The 21,292-nt window shown below is 41.8% G+C and overlaps 1 protein-coding gene across 5 annotated transcripts in view; it reads left to right on the top strand.

The window, feature by feature from the left end:
• ABLIM2 (actin binding LIM protein family member 2) overlaps positions 1-21,292 on the top strand; it is a 163,639-nt gene that overhangs the window by 35,148 nt on the left and 107,199 nt on the right. For all 5 annotated transcript variants that reach the window (XM_067297186.1, XM_067297184.1, XM_067297183.1 and 2 more), the window contains exon 2: positions 6,541-6,684. In XM_067297186.1, coding sequence (XP_067153287.1) covers positions 6,541-6,684 — 144 coding nt within the window. The remainder of the gene's footprint in view (positions 1-6,540; positions 6,685-21,292) is intronic.

The raw sequence follows: 21,292 nt of genomic DNA, 5'->3' as shown, positions 1-21,292 counted from the left end.
TCCAGTCATGCTGAATAGTATTCATCATCAGAGCTGTGCGTTTTTGTTTCAGAGTTGGAACGTTGCCTTTGTCTTTGTTGAAAAAGTTGAACATTTTTATGAACTAAACAACTGATACTGGTAATTTTAGATATTAATTCCTTTATAGATTTTTTTCCTTCAAATAAAATGGTTCCATCTCTTGAAGGAAATGTAGTGGGGTACGAAGAAGGGAAGTTCTCAGCAAATTAATACAGGAGCCAGTAGCGTTGATAGTTTCTAAAGAAAACATGATCTAGTTTTTCTTCTGGTGGAGGGTTGCTATTAAAGGCAAGTGATACTGCATTTACATTTACAGCCTGAAATGAAAGGATTGCTCTTTTTTAATCCAATCCCAAGAACACAAGACCAGAAAAAAACAAAAGAGTAGTGGGGAAAAAACCCACACAACAAATCCCTCCCATCTTTTTGGTTTTCCTTTTATGTTTGTCTTTAAGCTCTGATTATATGCTATCTGTCAGAGATCTGCAGTGAAACATTTACGCTTCTGAACTGAGAGCTAATTGTCAGGATTATGGAAACTTGTTCTTTAGGAATAAAATATTTATTCACGTAAACGTGGTCTATTCATTCAAATTAGACTTTACTGTTTATTTCACAGTAGTCTTTAAAATGTTTATATGACATAGAACAGAAAGCACCTGTCAGACCTATTATTTAGTTGTGTGATTTGGCACTTTGTCAGTTCAGGCTTCAATAATGATGAAGAGCAGGAAATCTAAGAAGCTGTTTTTCAGAAGGGGGTTAAATAGTGGGAAGTAAATGGGACACGTGACCTTATTTTTGTCCATATATTGGACAAAGCAAGTAAGATGTACTGCACATCTTCCTGTTACATCAGCACCTTCCGTTTTGTGCCTTGACTGAGGCATGAGCGGAAGGGAAAGACCCACCGTTCTGTGCTCGTCTAGTGAAAGTCTTTATTATTAAGCATCGTATTAGAGGTTTGACCTCAGGTCAAATGTGTGTTCCTAAGCCTGGCATTTCTTAACTTTTCAGTACTTGATTTCTAAGCTCAGTAATGGCTTCTGTGTGTCCTTATTGCTAAGTTAAAACAAAAAGGAACAAACTGGAAGAAATGCATTAGGACCATGTTAAATGATGCAGTTTGTAGCTGTGCATTTCTTCATGAGGTCTGTGATCTGCCAGGAGGACTTCTGTCACGTGGCTGGCGGAGAGCCCGACGACAGTAGCGTTTGCTCATCCTCTGCGTGGGCCAGGCCTAGGGGGGCAGCGAGGTCCTGTGCCGAGGATTTCTCTCTGACGTTTGCTCATGGCGGAGGGAAGCTGAAGGGCGAGCTGTGGCGTTTTGCCTCCCGGGCTCTGGAGAGGAGCCTGCCCAGGGCCTGGAGGCCTCCTGCCTTCTGCCGCCAGCGTCAGCTAATCTCGTCCCACTCCAACAACAGCCCTGTCCCAGGCACGTCTCTTCCTTACCCCGGTGCCTCGTCCCGGTCCACGCTGCTGTTATATCCGAGCTAGTTTAGCAATGCTGAATGAACTGCGCCTTTTTTCTTTTCTTTTTTTTTTTGACCCCGTATTTTGTGGATTTTTGCGGGGCCTGTCACAAAGTCCATCTCCCTGTCAGACTTCAGCCTTTACTCCAAAGCAGGCAGTGTGAGAACTTCCAAAGGCAAGGTGCTGTACTTTTTTTAACATTGAAAAGTTGCTATATTTTATCCTTTTCTTTTTTTCACCTCTATTAAAAGCTTAGACAGTTTGTCTGAAGTTCTCCCTAAAGAAATGAGTCTGAGGAGAACACCAAACATAAAGAATTTCAATATAAGCAGTTGAAGTTTGGCAAAGTTAAAAGCCCACTAAAACTGTCATGTAGTGCAGCTTTAATAATGAGCGATCCCGCAATCCTCTCTTCCCCCATCATACTTAGAGCCAGTACATGTGCTAGAGCAAACAATATAGAAATAAATCTACTTGCAGAAATGCATTTTACGATTTTTAAACCATTGCTAATTGAGTTATCCCTACTGAATCCAGAACTACAGAATTATGGACTGCCCAGCATGTTGGAGAGAGGTGAGCCTGATTGCTGAGGCCCTCTGGGTTTTGCCATCAGAAATGTGTGATGGCTGGACGTTTGACAAGAATTTTGCCACTACGACAAGAATTTTGCCACTACACAGTTCTTGTATGCCAGTAAAGTGCTATGGAAAGTGTATGCTTATTCATTTCTTTCCTGTTTTTGTCCTTGTCAGAAAGTGAGTACAATAAAACCTTTGTAGGGTTTAAGGATTTGTGGAGATACCTCTGCTAGAGCAGCATACTGGCAAACTAAGAGGAAGACAAATTTGGAGAATCAGGCTTTCCTTTGTATTTCTATTCAGCAAGAGTCACTTAAGAAGGAAGTCTCTAGTTTCATTAAATTCTGCAAACCAGAATGCAATAATGTAATTGTTTAATTTTTAATGAGCTCTTTAGTGGGTTATGATCAGATGAGTATTCTCAGATCATTACATTCCATGAGCAATACAGTATGTTACCAGCTAAATATGTCGGTCATATTTTCTGCTTTGAAGACAAGTTTTGATACCTAAAGGCGTAAAAATAGAATGCTGAAAATTACCATATAACAAATTTACTTAATAATGACTTGAAATGCATGTATGTTAAAATTCTGAATTGACTAGCATAATTAGTTTGAAAGTATTTCCATTTTTAAAAATTGTATCAACATAGAGCACAATATATTTTAAAATAAACTATTCAAATTTAGACTAACATTAATCACATCATTTTGTTCTGCTAGAAGAAAGAATAAGTATTTAAAACTGCCATCAAAAGCACAGTTTTATAATGAGCCCAAAGGCCCTGTATTCCCACTTGGTTTCATAGAGACTTTTGTGTGAAACACTGATTAGCTTAGTTCTGAACTGAGAGGAAAGCAAAACAATTATTTCTCTGTAACATGCATATTTTAAATATGATTTGTGTTATTTCAAAATTAACGAAGGAATTCCAAAAGAAATACTACATTTTTTATAGCAATTATTATGTATTGATAATTCTTTGTTATTTTCCAGTTCTATCCCTTGATGAGAAATTACTCATAATAAAAAATCTCAAGGCATTCAAAAGAATAAAAAGGATGTGCCAATCGGTGAAGTTTCTTGCATTTGGATAGCATAGTGTAAGAAAAGGTATTCCTGGGGTGGCAACACAAATACTGAACAGCATAGTCACTGTCAGAGTTTGGCTCCAGGACAGGTCTCTGAGTTAACAGTGGCCTTCAGGAGGAGCAAGCAACTCTTCGTCTTCCTGCTTTGTAGAGATGGGCAGTAAGCACCAAGGGCAACGTGGCAGGTAAAGCCGCCTTAGGCTATTGCTTTCCAATAACCACAGCCTTGAACTTCCAGGCGAGCAGCGAGGGAGCAAACAGACATTACCCTTCTTCAGTGCCAGAGTCTTGCAGCTCCATAACCTCCAGCCACGTGCTGGGGAAGATGTGAATGCTCACCATTTCAAAGCAGAAGAAATACAAGTACTGAAAAATTTCAGTAATGTCTTTCTTTTGTGTGAGAGGTGTCAGAGAGTAGTAGACTGTGTTTTTTCGGGGTAGGTTTTGTTAAACAGAAATAGTACCTTGCGTCTAATTTAAGAAAGTCTTTGGTGTACTCTTGACTGTTCTGCACAGGATTTTATTTCCTTAGTGAGGTATTTGGGGGAAGGATGCAGGGGACATGTTCAAGGGCTCCTTGAACTTTCTGGTACATCCCTTTCCTTCCTTATGTCCAGCAGGGCCAGAAGTACAAGCCAGTGGAGCCTTGGACTTACAAGGGTCACTCACTGGTGGTGGGTGGAGATGTGAACCCACCTCAGCGCCGTGCTGGTGGTGCAGGATGGTGGGGGCACAGGCTGCTTCCTGCTGGCAGAGCTTTGTAGTGGTAGTTCAGTGTCTTTGCGCAGTCAGGGTATCTCCTATAAAGCAGGTCTAGCTGGGGCACGCCACAGGTCTCCCATTTCTTTGATTAATGAGAAAATAGGGTCAGTCAGGTATTGTCATTTGCCACTGCTTTTCAGCAAGGAAAGAAAAAAGCCTCCCCCAAAACAACAACAACAAAAACTTCTGAAAGTGTTTTGAAAATGGACAAATTCATGTGAGCCAAATGTTTTACCATTTTCTTGAGGAAGAAAACTGAAGTTTTCCCTGGCAAAGCGCCAGCGTTTTCGCTGCAGCGAGCAGGAGCACGAAGCCTGGAGCCTGGGGCAGACACGCCTGACGTGCAGGCTCAGAAATTCAAACAATTCCATCATTCTGATCAGAATTTTCTATTTCAAACGTAACTTTTCAGACCAAAGTATTCTGGGTGTAGTCAGCTGTTTTCCAGTCCATGAATTAAATGCTACAAATCTGATGCTTGTTAACAATTTTGGAGGAGAGAGAACCCTCTTTACCAAGGTTTAGAAACTTCTAGCTACTGTTATACTAAGCATCTCAGTAAAAAAAACTTTGTTTAAATTTCTTACGGAGTTGATTCTACAATTAATTTTAAGGTGGATCTTGTTGGGCAATTTACAATACAGAGAAATTTTTGTGTCAAAAGTTAAACATTGTGAAGTTTAGAGTTCTCTCCATTTTTATTTCTTTAGAGGAAAAAGGCAGAAGGTCGTATTAGCTTGAACTACGTGCACTGTTTACACTTCATAAATTTGGGCAGCTGCATTTCTATAAACTTCTAGTTGCTTGTTCAGTGCTGTTTGTATTGGATATGTACTTAATTATAGCCAGGGCTTCAGTAATAGCTCCAAAATTCACACTGCTTTCAGCAGGCCTTTTTGGCAAGCAGAGACTGCAGAATTGCAGTTGGCAAGGCAGAATGCGAATGGGTGGTGAATGAAACTATAGGCAACTCAATCGCATGGATCTCCCTAGGGAAAAAAAAAACAAAAAACACACACACACACTTCTACTTACAGTAGAATATGCAGGATTGGGCAAAACTTCCAGAAATTCCCCTGGAGCCCTGGGTGATGGGTTCAGCATCTCTTTGAAATACTGACTTCTTAAGATCAATGGCCCTGAAGAGGCCGTTTAGGTATCACCAGCCAGTTCCAGAGATGGGGATGAGGGTGTGAATAGAGGAGGAGGAGCAGCAAGGACAGACGTGGGAGAGCAGAACGGGCCTGGGCTCTCCAGGGCAGCACAGGGTCTGGGATCTAGCAAGACTAGAACCATGGATGTCCCAATACCCCACCAGTATTGACACTCACTGATTCAGATATCATCTGATACTGTGTATGTTTATTAGTGGCAATACCATCAAAGTTACATCCCAATTTGTTTGAAATGTTGGTGAAAGAAAAGGAAAGAGGAATTAGCCAGCAGTGGCATTATTCCTCAGCTAAACCCTGAAGGGAAGTGCATCAGATTTCTTTTCATACTTAGTGCATTGGCCTATGAGAGGTTGCTGCATCTTGACTGATTTGGTCTTTTGGAGCTACCATTTAACAGACTTTAGTTACTTTGAAGTAAGGAATCCAACTTTAGAATAAACATGCCCCATTAAAGAAGTAGAAGTATGGCATTCAGTATGTAATTTACTAAAAATATGCGGTATGTTTTCCTGTTATTAGTTTGTCAGGTAGGAAAAAAAAGCCAAATCTCTTGAATATTACAGCCCTATTATAATTATCTCACTTGATATTCACTCTCTAGACTCTCTTACTGAGTGAGTACGTTGCAATATAAAATTGATGCGTGTACTGCAGCAGAATTACAAGAAGAAGGACACGTAACATATTGGAATGTCAGTTTATATTAACAGCCCAATAGATGCAATTTCTACTTTGCATCACAAGATGGCAGCAAATTTTTAATTCACTTAATATTTTATTAGCCTAAATAAACTTAATCTCTTGTTAAAATCACAAATGTTTTCCTATAAAATGACAGCAACCTTTATTTAATGATCACGTGTGCATGGTAGTTACAGAAATGTTAATTTTTCAAAATTGTGAACTCAAAACATTGCTGAAGTGTATTTATATCTTAAAAGTAATTAGAAAGGCAATTACTTGGAACTTTAAAGAAGACCAGCTCGTGATGTAATGGTTACTAAATCCCATTAAATGTATTTTGCATGAAAATAATAACTTTTATCTATATATTTTGACTTTTTGAAAGGGAGATGCTACAAAGTAATTTGTTGAAATTTAGAGAGAGAGGCTCTTAATCCTCATGAGAATTCTTTCTCCTATAAGCCATTCTAATTTATGTTTGAAATGTTTACAAGCATGAACTTTTAAAGTTAAGAAATGGGGGAAGCATGTCTCAGCTCATTTAGCAGATCTTTTCTCCTGTGCTGGCCAATATCAGAAGTTAAAACTGTTTGATCCACATTGCCAGCTTCGTCCCAAGTTTTGATGCACATGGCATGTTTTGTCCCAAGTGTTAATTGTCATTATTTGTAGGTCTTACAGAAGACGATTCTATTGCAGTTATCCTTCTCACAGCATTTAAAATACTTTATCTTTTGTTTTTCTTTGCAGTTTCACAACCACAGGCTGTACATAGCCAACTGGAGAAGCCATCAAGTACTGCAATTCTTTGCAATAACTGTGGAAACCCATGCAAAGGAGAAGTTTTGAGAGTTCAGAACAAATATTTCCATATTAAGTGCTTTGTTTGCAAAGGTAAGTGTTTGTGACAGCTGTTACTATGTATAGTACATTAGCACTGGACACGTGGCTTCATGGTCCTGGAGACTTCATAAACATTTTACAATGCAGTCCATGCCTGAAAGGGTTTACTGTAGACTGTATGGCTGCTTACTGTAAGACTGCAAACATCCTAAATCCTAAAAAATGGAATATGTTTTGAATGGATATAAACCCTCAGAGTTTACTGCAGAGTTGGGCCCTGAAGAAGAACGGATTGGAAGAACTGGTTATGAAAAATGGCATAGGATTAGGAGAGATTTAGTATTTACAAAGAAACTCACGTTATCCCTCTGCTGACTTGATAATGCATGCCCCAGGGAGGACCATGGCCTGGTTTGTGCACGCTACCTTGGGTCAGACTGTGACGCTTGAACCCCAGTGTGACTGTCTGTGCTTCGGCAGTTTTGTGAGGGAACTACTCAGTTTGCTCCAAATTGGAGCCTGGAAGTGATCTAACATTGACATATTGCGAATGAGAGAAGGACAAGAGTCCTCCAGACGAGCAAGGAATTAACCAATATGACAGTATATCTGCACCCATTTGGTTATTTGAATGATTACCTGGAAGCTTCAAAATTCTAATTTGAGTGTACAAATGAGTAAGTTAACTGACAATTTTTGGACAACCTGCTTAATTCATCATTAAGCAGTTTGCTGTACTTTTATTCCAAATGACATTTCTTATTACTTGTAGCACAAATATGAACATGGCTCTGGTGCCGCCTGTGTTAGTGTAACTATTTCCAAGAGACTGTAAACTCCTCAGGATAGGTGCAATCTAGAGAGACAAAGACAGGAGAAACATGCAAAAGATGATTTAAGTTCTTGCCAAGGTAACAGAGCTGGTTACTGCTAGATCAAGATTTAGCAATTCCTACAGTGTGCTAGTATGTGCATTTCAATAATATATCAGATGTTATTTTAATGCTGCTTAAAACAGGAGTAAAAGATCCTTGAGGGAGACAGTAGATGATGACAGTTTTTCTCTGATTGTTTCCTCCATCAGCTACAATGGTATTTTCATTAATCCTGTGAGACAAGGCATTTAGTATTTGATACCTGCATCAGTCTTTAATGAGTTAGATAGAGAGCATTAAGTGTCCAACTCAATGATTGCATTCTTTGCAAAGTCACACAACAAAAAAAAGCATAATGTAATATCCTAAATAACAAAAATATTTTAGTCATCTATTAAGAACCAGAATGGTATTCAAAGTGGAAAACAACTCATATATAATTTTTCTAGACGCTTTTAAAATCACCCATTCTTATGACAAAATTTGCTATCAAATTAATTTTCAGGCTTGACTCATTAGGAGAGAAACTAATTTGTTACTCAGAAATCTTGGCTCCTGCATAAAGTCTCAGTAACTGGTATGTGCTCCTTATAATTACCTGGATGAAATCTAAGCCCCCTTTTATATAGATCTGCTATGAGAGAACAAATTCACAGGTCCTATATAAAGAATTAGACACAATTATTATATATCCATGTTTCATTTCACGGGACATCTCCATTTAGAAGTTGGCGGGTCATCCGCAAATGCAGCAAGCTAATTCTGAAACTATTCACTGATCAGTAATCTAGACATTGCTGATGCTCTTGTTTTTCATGGAAAAGAAGATGATGAATGTACTGTGGAAGCTCTATTACCCTTACATATCTAATAGAGATAGGAAGGAATTTGTTCGCATTCAGGCAGAACTTGGATAAAACAAGAAAAAAAACACTGTATTAACAACTAAGAAGTATGGTAGCTTCTGTCAGCCACCCATCAGACTCTAGTTTGGCACAGGAGATGCATAGATAAACTGCTTCTTGGAATATTTATATTCCTCCTTAGTAATGGAGGGCGCTAATGTTTGGGCGCTAATGACACCATCAAGCAGGATTTCAGAGCTCTGGGGATGGTGGTCAAGGGTCTGGGAGCCCAGGTCATCTTCTCCTCAATCCTGCCAGTGAGGGGATGGATGAGAGGAGGAAGAGACAGACTTTCCAAGTTAACGACTGGCTGCGCCGCTGGTGTTGGCAACAGGGTTTTGGTTTCTACGACCATGGGACCCTGTTTGAAGATCGACAACTGCTGGGGAGAGATGGGATCCACCTCACGAGGCGGGGCACACGGGTCTTTGCCAACAGGTTGGCCAACCTGGTAAGGAGGGCTTTAAACTAGGAAAGACGGGGGAAGGGGAGAGGTATAGTGCCAGGGTACTTGGCAAAAGACAGCTCAAGTCGGGACGCCTCCAGCAGGTGAACGCAGCCAGGGAAGTGCGCATGGGATGTGGCTATGGAGGATCCTCTTTTACCCCTCCTGGGAAACCTGCATGCTCAACCACCTCCCTGAAATGCCTGTACACCAATGCACGCAGCATGGGGAACAAACAGGAAGAACTAGAGATGTGTGTGCGGTTGCAGGGCCATGATCTCATTGCCACTACAGAGACATGGTGGGATAGCTCGCATGACTGGAGTGCTGTCATGGATGGCTACGTGCTTTTTAGGAAAGACAGGCCAGGAAAGCGAGGTGGTGGAGTTGCTCTTTATGTGAGAGAGCAACTGGAATGTATTGAGCTGTGCCTAGGGGTGGATGAAGAGCTAGTCGAGAGCTTATGGGTAAGGATCAAAGGGCACGCTAGCATGGGTGACACTGTTGTGGGTGTTTACTACAGGCCACCTGATCAGGATGAGGAAGTCGATGAGGCCTTCTACAGACAGCTGGAAGTAGCCTCACGATCCCAGGCCCTGGTTCTCATGGGGGACTTCAGCCACCCCGATATCTGCTGGAAAGACAACACAGCTAGGCACAAACAGTCCTGGAGGTTCCTGCAGAGCATTGGTGACAACTTCTTGACCCAGGTGGTGGAGGAGCCAACAAGGAGAGGTGTGCTGCTGGACCTCGTACTAACAAACAAAGAAGGACTGGTGGAAGATGTGAAGGTCGGGGGCTGCCTTGGCTGCAGTGACCATGAGATGGTGGAGTTCAGGATCCTGCGAGGAGGAAGCAGGGCACCAAGTAGGATCGCAACCCTGGAGTTCAGGAGAGCAAACTTTGGCCTCTTCAGGGACCTACTTGGAGGAATCCCATGGGTTAGGGCCCTAGAAGGAAGGGGCGTTCAAGAGAGCTGGTTAATCTTCAAACATCACTTCCTCCAGGCTCAAGAGCGGTGCATCCCTATGAGTAGGAAGTCAAGCAAAGGAGGCAGGAGACCTGCATGGATGAGCAAGGAGCTCCTGGCAAAACTCAAGCAGAAGAAGGAAGTCTACAGAAAGTGGAAGGGGGACAGGCCACTTGGGAAGAATATAGGAACGTTGTCAGAGTATGCAGGGATGCGACGAGGAAGGCTAAGGCCCGTTTGGAATTAAATCTGGCAAGAGATGTCAAGGACAACAAGAAGGGCTTCTTCAAATACCTCAGTGGCAAGAGGAAGAGTAGGGAAAATGTGGGCCCTTTGCTGAGTGGGGTGGGTGCCCTGATGACGAAGGATGCAGAGAAGGCAGAGTTCCTGAATGCCTTCTTTGCTTCAGTCTTTACTGCTCAGGCCAGCCCTCAGGAACCCCAGACCCTGGAGGCAAGAGAGAAAGTCTGGAGGAAGGAGGACTTTCCCTTGGTGGAGGAGGAGTGGGTTAGAGATCATTTAAGCAAACTTGACACCCACAAGTCCATGGGCCCCGATGGGATGCACCCACGAGTGCTGAGGGAGCTGGCGGACGTTATTGCTAAGCCACTCTCCATCATCTTTGAAAGGTCATGGAGAACAGGAGAGGTGCCTGAGGACTGGAAGAAAGCCAATGTCACCGCAGTCTTCAAAAAGGGCAAGAAGGAGGACCCAGGGAACTACAGGCCAGTCAGCCTCACCTGCATCCCTGGAAAGGTGATGGAGCAGCTCATCCTGGAGGCCATCTCCAAGCATGTGGAGGACAAGAAGGTGATCAGGAGTAGTCAGCATGGCTTCACCAAGGGGAAATCATGCCTAACCAATCTGATAGCCTTCTATGATGGAATGACTGGCTGGGTAGATGAGGGGAGAGCGGTGGATGTTGTCTGCCTTGACTTCAGCAAGGCTTTTGACACTGTCTCCCATAACATCCTCATAGACAAGCTCAGGAAGTGTGGGCTAGATGAGTGGACAGTGAGGTGGATTGAGAACTGGCTGAATGGCAGAGCTCAGAGAGTTGTGATCAGTGGCACAGAGTCTAGTTGGAGGCCTGTAGCTAGCGGTGTCCCCCAGGGGTCAGTACTGGGTCCAGTCTTGTTCAACTTCTTCATCAATGACCTGGATGAAGGGACAGAGTGCACCCTCAGCAGGTTTGCTGACGATACAAAACTGGGAGGAGTGGCCGATACACCAGAGGGCTGTGCTGCCATTCAGAGAGACCTGGACAGGCTGGAGAGGTGGGCGGAGAGGAACCTCATGAAGTTCAACAAAGGCAAGTGCAGGGTCCTGCACCTAGGAAGGAATAACCCCACGCACCAGTACAGGTTGGGGGTTGACCTGCTGGAAAGCAGCTCTGCCGAGAAGGACCTGGGAGTGCTGGTGGACACCAAGTTAAGCATGAGGCAGCAATGTGCCCTTGTGGCCAAGAAGGCCAATGGTCTCCTGGGGTGCATCAGGAAGAGTGTTGCCAGCAGGTCGAGGGAGGTGATTCTCCCCCTCTACTCAGCCCTGGTGAGGCCACATCTGGAGTACTGCGTCCAGTTCTGGGCTCCCCAGTACAAGAGAGACATGGAGCTACAGGAGAGAGTCCAGCGAAGGGCTACAAAGATGATTAGGGGACTGGAGCATCTCTCTTATGAGGAAAGGCTGAGAGAGCTGGGCCTGTTTAGCCTGGAGAAGAGAAGGCTGAGAGGAGATCTTATCAATGTGTACAAGTATCTGAAGGGAGGGTGTCGAGAGGATGGGACCAGACTCTTTTCAGTGGTGCCCAGCGACAGGACGCGAGGCAACGGGCACAAACTGAAACACAGACACTTCCATCTGAACATGAGGAAAAACTTCTTCACTGTGAGGGTGACAGAGCACTGGAACAGGTTGCCCCGAGAGGTTGTGGAGTCTCCTTCTCTGGAGATATTCAAAACACGCCTGGATGCGATCCTGTGCAATGTGCTCTAGGTGACCCTGCTTGAGCAGGGGGGTTGGACTAGATGATCTCCAGAGGTCCCTTCCAACCTCAGTGATTCTGTGATTCTGTAATCATTTTGCTAAGTTTGCGTATATTTAAGGCTTCTTAAATTTATGCTCATTATTTAAATGCTGTAGTCCCTTTTATTACTCTTCAGGAGTTTCCACCACTTTGCTGACATCTTTCTGGTATCTGGGTTTTTTTTTTCTGGGTTTTATTTTTTTTTATTGAAGTGTAACTTGCTTTCTAGTGTGGACTTACCACGTTGTTGTGTGAGAAGAGATTAAGAACAGAACAAAGCACTAAATAAATTTCACTAGTTAACGTAAAGGGGGAAAAATCAGGTTAGGTAAATGTGATTTGGGGTGGGTTTTTTTTAATTATAAACTCAGATCAGTGAATGAGAGGAGCATGGTTAATGTGTTAGGATTTAGCAAAAAAGTGGTATTCAGGCTTCTTGGTCAGTTGACCGCTTACCTCTTCTCAGGGAGCCTCGGGGGGAGATGGGTGCCACCAGCAGCCCCCCTCCTGCCCCCTGTTCTGCCCTGCCATGGGGCTGGTGTGCGTGGACAGGGCGACCTCCGTGGGAATTTGGGGGGCAGCCGCCCCCTCCCTGCGGCATACCTCCACTGTGCGCGCTCAGCCGTGCAGTCAGCCCCCTCGCCTCGGTGCCCCAGGATAGCCTCTAGGGAAGGGCAGCGCGCCCGGCGTAATCCTGGGACCAGGCTGGATGGGCAGCACTGCTAAGCTGCTGCTCAGGCTGACTGCCGCTGCATTAGACCGGCTTGGAGCCTTTATCAGAAAACCTCACTTGAGAAATTCATAACCGAGATTGCAGGAAATGACGTTTCTTCTCACGGTGTTTACAGGTCTACTGCGCTGAAGGCCACAAGCTAACAAAGAGCCCAAGGAGAAAGAGTACAAATGACTATGTCCTGAGAGGCATCTAAAGATATTGGAGGTCTGTTAAATAACTTTATCAGTGACAGATGATATTATACTGGATGAAGTTGCACTTACCTTTTTGCATATGTGCAAAATGTGAAACCATCCATTTGATAGGGTTTGAATTTTGAATTTGAATTTGATAGGCTTTGAGTTTAAAGTTTGAGGTTTCAGCAGAGGGGGCATAGGCATTCAACCGGTTCATTTTTTTAGGGTAGAAAGGTAGCTTAGTATATTGCCTTATTGCTGGCTGATTATTCCTATGAGGACTGCAAGTTTCAGGAATGGCCAGAATGGTAAAGACAAGCATTTAGTTTCATTTTGTATTTAGACTAAATTATGAAGCCTTGCAAAAACAAGGCAGGTTAGTATAAAGCCGCTCATTCCCATCCAGTCATTCCTATATTCCCCAGATAATTCTTCTAAAGAATTCTAAGACAGAGAAGTTTTAAAAATCAAATAATCAACTGTTGATTTATTCCTGTTCTTGTTCTTATTCAAGATAGTTAGATGCCTATCCAGGTTAAAAATTTTCCTGGTGATACTGTGAACGTCTGCTAGTTTTGCTCAACAGCAAAGACTGCTAAGAGATAAGGAAGTAAGTAAACATTATAAATAATGTTTATAGTCATTTCTATATATAGTTTATATGTATTATTCATTGTAAAAGTATGTATCTAATCTGCCAGTAAAAGGCTGTAGGGGACATGCTATCCAGTCATTCACATTGGGCCCATTTCAAATTTTTACTTAGTCTATACTTTAAAATTCCTTCCTTTTTAACCGGATTTAATAAAAGTGCCGTTGTAGTAGAAGTAAAAGCCTTTGAAATACAAGACAAACACTACATTCCTTAGACTTCAAAGGCTTCGGTTCCCACGTTTGCAAATTCTCATATTATTTCCTACTGCTGTAATGGAAGCACTGACGAAGAAGACAAAAGGTGATAAAATATTGACAAGTGAGACTATACTGAGTTCAAGCCAAGTGCGTTCTGTCGTTGGTTCTGAGGGTGCGTGTCAGGACTGCTCCTCATACAGCGCGTGGTATTAGGCAAATACTCATGTGGAGCTTGTTTATGGCAGCGTAGCTGAGTGGGCCAGTGGAGGCCCAGACTAAAGCTGAATTGCAGATAGGAGAGATGTAGGCACTGTGATTATATTATCCTGAATAGCCTCTTTGTTTGGTCCTTCATGAGCACAGAAATTATCTTGTTCTAGGAGTATTTCTCTCGCATTTCTTTCTCTGTGATGCTATAGCACTTCCAAAGGAGCCGTGACCTGCATCAGCTGCAGTTTGTAGGAAATAGTGGAAGTGTGAATCAAAGCCCAGTGTTTCTGGGAGGTGTGGATAATTTGATTGCTATAGCTTTGCATATAAACAGAAAACATACCTCACAGTATTTTATATAGTGACTCTAGCAGGCCAAATAACGGACAATCTGTAGTGTGCTTGCAAATTTAGAGTATTTGTATGCAAAAATCCTGCAGCCTCCACTCTAATTATATGGGAAAATCCATGCAGTCCTGCAGAAGTGTTTTTTGTATAAGATTACTTCAAATGTCAGATGGACTGTAACTCGTATCTGTTCTTTACTGATTTGGTTTTGATTGTAATCGAGTAAGCTTGCAATCGGAGCTGCAGCTGTAGAAATGTGAGCAGTGTGCTGCGGCGGCTTCCCTGTCTGTCTGTCCGTAGGTCATGTTGCTTGCGCTCTCACCAGCGTTCCTGGCCTTTCCGGCTTGCTGTGTGTGCAGAACGTGCAGGCTGCCCTGGCAACGTGGCTGCCAATTGCAAGTACACATTTTTTCCCCAAGTTTTTTGATCTAGTTATTAGCATAACCTGATAAAAGGTATCTGTGAGTGAAGGTTTTTGATTCTTGTTGGCATTAAAGCTTCCTGGGAATTGTAAAGGAGCCTTCGACTGGATATATTACATTTATACCAACATTAAAGTCCTTTCACACATGCTTTTTTTCATTAGAACATGAAGTTGTAACAATTGTTGTGAGCCCACATAGTTAATGGCAGAATATTCAGCAAAAAGGTTAAAAACATCAGGTAGCTTGGTAACAGACAGCGATTTGTTTGTTAGATCGAACACATCTGCTGGGATATAAATACGTGTGTTAAAAGCTACGCTGAGTAATGCGAGGGATTTGCATTTGAACATGACTAGGGGGGTTCAGGTTTCAGAAGGGGAGTCATTTACCAGAAACTAACTGGAAGGTTTCTGAGTCCCAGCTTCTGGCACAGCAGTAGCGGCTCCTGACGTGGGTGATAGCTGGGGCGCTGGGGATGAAACTCCGTGGCTCTCGGGCATCAGGCACTGTCGGCAGCGTGCCCGTCACTTCCCGACTCCTTCAGGATCCTGCAATCCTAGGCCATGTTAACTCAGTATAACCGGAAAAACTAAGCTTTGGACACTATGCTCCCAGACTCTGGTTCGAGCAGTATGGTAGGTTTAGGGCTGATTTACCGCTGTCACATTAGCTTTACATTTTATTTCACTGAAGTCAGGCCTGTGCAAAAGTGATTGAATGCAGTGGCCAGTGGTTCTGCATTGTGGTTTTCAGATCATTAATTTAAGACTAACTTTCTGAAAACAGCTCAATAATTAAGGCTTGCATTTATTAAGTTTGAAGAATTTTTTTAGTCAATTAGTAAACTCTCACAGTGATAGTATAATTGTTAGTTTTGCTGTGGTTTTAAATATATACTCTTATTAGTTGCAACTTTTCTTTGGATTCATGAAGAACTTTTCTGCAACCCCTCATGTCTTGATGGTATACCAGTCACAAGAGCACTTTAGATAAAGCTTTATTTCAAGTTATATAGTTCATCCAGAGTATAATGTTTTTTTTTTTTTAAAGTATCCTTCATGAGTTTATATGATATTAGTAAAATGTGCTGAAAGGAACAGGGGAAGTAGCAGAGTTACAAATGAGGCTGTTGGTAAAGGAATATCTTCCTAACATTTCAATAAAGGCTGTCTATCTATCACAGGAATCCAAACATTTATTCTTTCTGATTTCTGACTGGATGCATTTCACTTAAAAAGACAAAGCTTCTGGGTTTTTAGACGTAGTAAAACTATAGGTGCTTACTCTAGTCTTTATACCTAGGATACTATGCAATACCTCTGCTTTACTTTCTTACCAACATACTAATATATTTCTTCTTATTCTTTTCATTGCCTTACTTTTAGCCTTATTTATATCATTTTAGTCCAAAGATGGAGCATTCGTACCAGGAAATTAAGTGCTCATAAAACACCTGCGTAGGATTTTCAAGAAAGTTGTTGTTGAAACTTTTGGGGGATGACACAAGCTACAGATATGGCCATGCGCAGAAGATATGTGTGTTGCAGAGGGCTGTTTCCAGCTAGCTGGGAGAGGTGCTTAACGGTGCTGAGAAGGCTCAGTAGATTTAGCCAAGTGCGACAAATACATTAAGAGTAGTAAAACTCATACTGATTGAAATCAAAGTAGAACTGGAACAAAATCGAATACATTTGAAAAATACACCTGATGTTTGTTAAGTGTTGGATGGAAACATAAATTTGAGGGTGTTAAAGGTATTATTCAAATAAGGCAATTTTGAGCATAAATAATTTCAGTCCATGCTAGATAGTGTCACCCCGCTGAAGAGCCTGTGGTTCTTCTGAATTGCTCAAGTCTGCATGGGGACCTGGATTGTTCAACAAAATTTGTCACTGCCACAGTGGTGTTATTGCACCTCCCGCTTTCTGCGACTCATTAACATGAGACCATCTGCCATAGCTGTGCCTAGTTAGAGCAAGCACTTAATTTGCAAACCTGCAACTGGCACCCAAAGCATCATTATGAAAAATTAGAAAATATTTAATGTTTTTGCTTTACATGTTTTTTTTTTCAAAAAAAGCAAATCGTTTTAATTAGTCTGGCAAATGACAGCAGTGTTTTATCAGAATGGCCAAAGATGTTGTTATGTTAGGGAACAATGGCTGAAAGCACATTATTCTGTTTCTTAAATCTCTTTTGCTTCCTTGTAAATTAAAAATAAGCAGATTGATCCTTAAAACAATAAATCGATACAAAACACACGAGATTTCCAGTTTTCCTGGGAGTTGTTCCAGTAGCCTGGAAGAACCATGTTCATAGTGCTGTATCTGCTTATCTCTCTCATCCAGAATACTGCAGGAGAGCTTTTATAGGGCAGTTATGCTGTCTTTAAGCTATTGGGAAGTTCTGCTTTCCAAGAAGGAAATTCAAAATGGGAATGCACTTCTAATGAAAAAATTACTAGATGTATAGTTCTCATAAATTATTGGAGTTAAGTGGCAGACCATCCAGAGAACTCCCCGAACTCTCCTTTTTTTTAATTGGTGTACCTGAATCTTAAGAGCCTTATGAGTCATAAGATACCTTATGATATCTTATGTGATATCTGAAGATACCTGAATCTCTAAGGGTTATTCTGTGCTGAAGTGTGTACCCTACAAATTAATTTATGGGTATTTTACCCAGTCTATCTTGAAAACCTGTGTAGCTATGCAGCACTCTGTATGCCTTATACCTGTATCAATGCTACACAAGTTTGGTGTAGTAGTATTATAAGATGAATAAGATACATCCCACAGTTCTCTATCTTATCTACTTCCAAAAGTTGTTTTGTGTTCCACTGAAAGAACATGTTTGCTTTCCCTTGTATTCCTGTTGGGAAGCCTGGGAGGGGCCAGCACATCTGGCCAAGGCATCTCTGATCTTGCATACTTCTTCTTTGCCATGGACAGTCAGAAAATGACCCATTTGTAGAGATTATAGCTGGTATTTCAGATATTAGAGATAAAACATTGCCAGTGATTGACAGGCTTGAGTATTCCTGGTTTCACAGACATCTGCCTGGAAAGATTTAGCTATAGTTGGGCCTGGCTTAGATGGCTTCAAGGTAATTGCACATCAGTGTGGAGTTAACAAGTGAAAGTTGTGGTGGTTTGCCAGGTGATTTCTAGTGTTTCTCAAAGTCATAGCGGCCAGGAGAAATGTTCCAGAAATAATAATGGGCTTTCAGAGAATGGGTTCCCAAACTGCATTAATAGTATATGAATACATGCAGTTTAGCTGCTAGAGGAGAATTATGTCAGCAGCGTACTGCCTTTCATTCTTGGGATCTTGGTCAGCCACTGAGTTGGGTTCATCTCAAAGACAGATGAAAATATTAAAAATAGACTTAAAGCCAGAGTGCTGAGAAGAACTTTTATTTAGCTGTTGGGCAAGTGGGGATTTTGTTCCCTGTTTATTCCTTAACTACGCTATGAATGGGTCTTTGTTCCTTCTTTTATTTTCTGAGACTCTGCTTCTCTCTCCTGTGTTGGATTCATGCCTGGTTGCTTGCATCAAGCAGCAAATGGAGAAAAAAGAAGCTGACTTCATACATGCGGTTGCAGGTTGACAAGCAAAATGCTTGCATGTTTGGCAGGCTTGAGGCAAAACAACAGGCAGACTAGTGCATTTTACTGTTGCAGCTTGCTGCTCCAAGTGTAACATCCAAGGCTGAACCTCTTGGGACACAGCTGATTTTCAGGCCCAGTACACAGCCATAAAATTAATCTATTTTCATTGGGCTCATATGCAAGCAAGGCAAATACGGATGCATTTAATATTTTTCCAGTGCAAATGAAAAACTAATGTAATGCGATAGTGGGGCTAGAAAGATGCTTAAAATGCATTTGTTTTTTAATTTAACTTAATTTTTTAATGAACTATTGCTGCTAGTTATTTTTATGCAACAGGCCTTCTGTAGGCCTTATGTGATGATATTATTCATAAAGAATTGCAGAGTTATATTGACTGTAAAATCACACAGCATCAAATGACAGTTCTCCAGGTGCTATTACAGATACCAGCCTGGGAAAAAAGAAGCCTTTTTCTAAGCAAGTAGAGGAGCCCCTCAGATCTATATGAGATACTCCGCTGTCAGGCAGCTGAAAAGCATATTCATGAGTGGAGCTACTGAGTTATCAGAGAAGCCACCCTGAGGCTTTTGAGATATGGTGCAGATATCTGCCATCTCAAGTCCCACACCACTTCCAAGCACTAGATAGCTTGCTGCCAAAACCATAACAGGAGTCAACACTTGTGTATTCACTACTTAAAAATTATTCCTAAGAGCCAGTTCAGCTTGGGACATTGCTTTGGTATTCAGGGTGATATCAAGACAGCTAGCTTAGCTGCTCAGCGTTCCTGTCTCTTTATTGTCCTAAGTACTGTGCAATGCTTTTAATGTTTCACTAAGATAAACTTCAGTGATATTTGGAAACCGCGTCCAGGTTTTAAATATCCCTTCCTCCAGATACCCTTTTAGGATGACAAGTGTTGGGTAGGAGTGGATGTGTGACATAACACTGATTTCCTATCCTACAGGGGTAATGTCTGGTAGTTACTTTCCAGTGTGCTCCCTCGAGTTCCTTCAGTTTTCCTTCCCTGTTTTCTTCTCTCGGGTTGCGGGCAGGATCGTCCTCGTGGCACAGGGTCTCTCTGTGCGCAGAAGCCGCAGGCGACGAGGCCGGCGTCTCTCGGGAGAGATGGCTTGCGGCTCTATTCCCAGAGCCACTCGTCTCAGCTTTTCATTCAGACTTCTTTTAATATTCAAGCCAGAGCATAACTGGAGGCCCCGTGCTCTCCTCTGGTCAGGTGGGTGTCGAGTTCGGTCATATCGAGTGGTTCAAAGAGTGAAGGAGCAGGCGAGGGTTTGCGGGTTGGGTGGCAGCTGCCAGTGCCGAGCACAGGAGTGGGAAGAGGCTGGCGGAAGAAGCTGGACAGAGAGCGCTGTGCTGAGCAGCAAGGGAGACGCACTTGGATTATGGGAATATGGGGAATTGGGGAAAACGTGGATTATAGGAGAAGCTGTTACTTCCTCCACACTGTGAAGTCAGTGGGTAAAGGGGAGGGTATAGCCGTGGAGACTCTGTCCTGTGCCTCAGATCCGCTCATGAGCTAGATTTTTCCTCATTCATGAATAAATATAAAGACTTTGAAGAGAGTAGCACCTCAGATAAAGTCACATACACGGTCTCTGTTATGGAGATATGCTACAGTAAGATGCAGAGGAAAGGCCAACAGCCTACCCTGCTCTGATTTCTGTGCCAAAAAAAAGGTGAATGGACTTTTTCCTTAGGAGTTTTGCTTATGGCTTATCAGTTTGGAGGAAACTCTAGAAGAACTAATTACCATTGACAAGATTAAGGAGTCAAATGTGGCAACAAGATTTAATACAAATGATTTTAAAACCCATTGAGATACTAAGATGCTTAAAACCTGCATTAACAGTGATATCGTTACCCCAGATAAAAACTTGTTGTGTGGTGGGTGGCTAAGCCTGTTTGAAAATCATCCCAGCTTTTGTCAAAGAAGTATTTTACAAGGTACCTACCATTTTTGCATCAAAAACCTGTTTTCATTTAAAAGCAATAGTGAAAAAAATATTTTTCTTTAATATGGCACATTTAAAATTGCTTTGGCTCAAATCTTTGCAAGCTATGATTGTAGTGGCATAAAAGCAGCTGGCTTTGTAACACAAATATTCAAAAAAATTATCATCCTCTGCCACAAAAATGTTGTACTAAACCAAATCAGTAGTCACATTGATGTACGTCAGGAGATTTAATTGTCGCGCTGAGTGGAAGAGGTTATCAAATCTCGTAAGAGGAATAAGTATGTTGGCTGCTAGTGGCAAATCAATTTGTTAGAGACCTAATTGGTTCCAAATAAATTTGTACTATACCCATTTATGTGTCTGTTTATTTCTACTACTGTATTACACAGAAAGTAGTATTGTCAATGAAAAAAGAAAGAGTCTGTTTCCTTATTTCTCATGCACTTTCAGTTGTAACTGTAGAATTCAAGGACTTGAAAATTCATATGTTATCAGAGAACAGTTGAATAAAAATGTTTGGGTGTTTTTATTACCGTAATGTATATTAAGTGTGGATTTTATGGAGGATAACAGAAGCATCTGCCTAATTAAACAGAAGCATTGAACAGAAGAATTGTATGTTAAAATGTTGATATTTATATTTTATGAACATTATTGGGTTTAGGGTATCAAACCCCCAGAAATAAAAAAAAGTTTTAGCTCTAATTCCATCCAAGCTTATCTCATGCTTGAAGCTTTTTTATGGTTCTGTGAGAGTTCTCTCATTATCCTTTAAAAGATAGAATCTTTTTAAGATAATATTTTAACCGTATCTCATAATCCCTTTTGGATATTGCTCAGACTTCATTCCAAATCTATAGCTGAGGGTGTTTTTTCCATCTTTTTTAGTTCTTACTGGGATGTTGTTCCAAAAACTCTTTCCTGTGATGATTAGAAGCCTTGTGATGATTTCCAGCCCTCATTTACTCATGGCCAGGTTTTCCTCACTTGTTATTTTGAGGGCCCTCTCTCTGGGTTTAGGTAGCTCTACCTCTCCTTAACTAGCTCTGTTTAAACCTCTAATGTACCTTTAGAGATCAGGCAGTTCTTTTTCTGTTA

The sequence above is a fragment of the Apteryx mantelli genome, chromosome 5 (assembly GCF_036417845.1).
Source record: "Apteryx mantelli isolate bAptMan1 chromosome 5, bAptMan1.hap1, whole genome shotgun sequence".
NCBI lineage: Eukaryota > Metazoa > Chordata > Aves > Apterygiformes > Apterygidae > Apteryx > Apteryx mantelli.
Note: the sequence above shows the minus strand (reverse complement) of the source record. Positions and strands in the feature narration are given on the sequence as shown.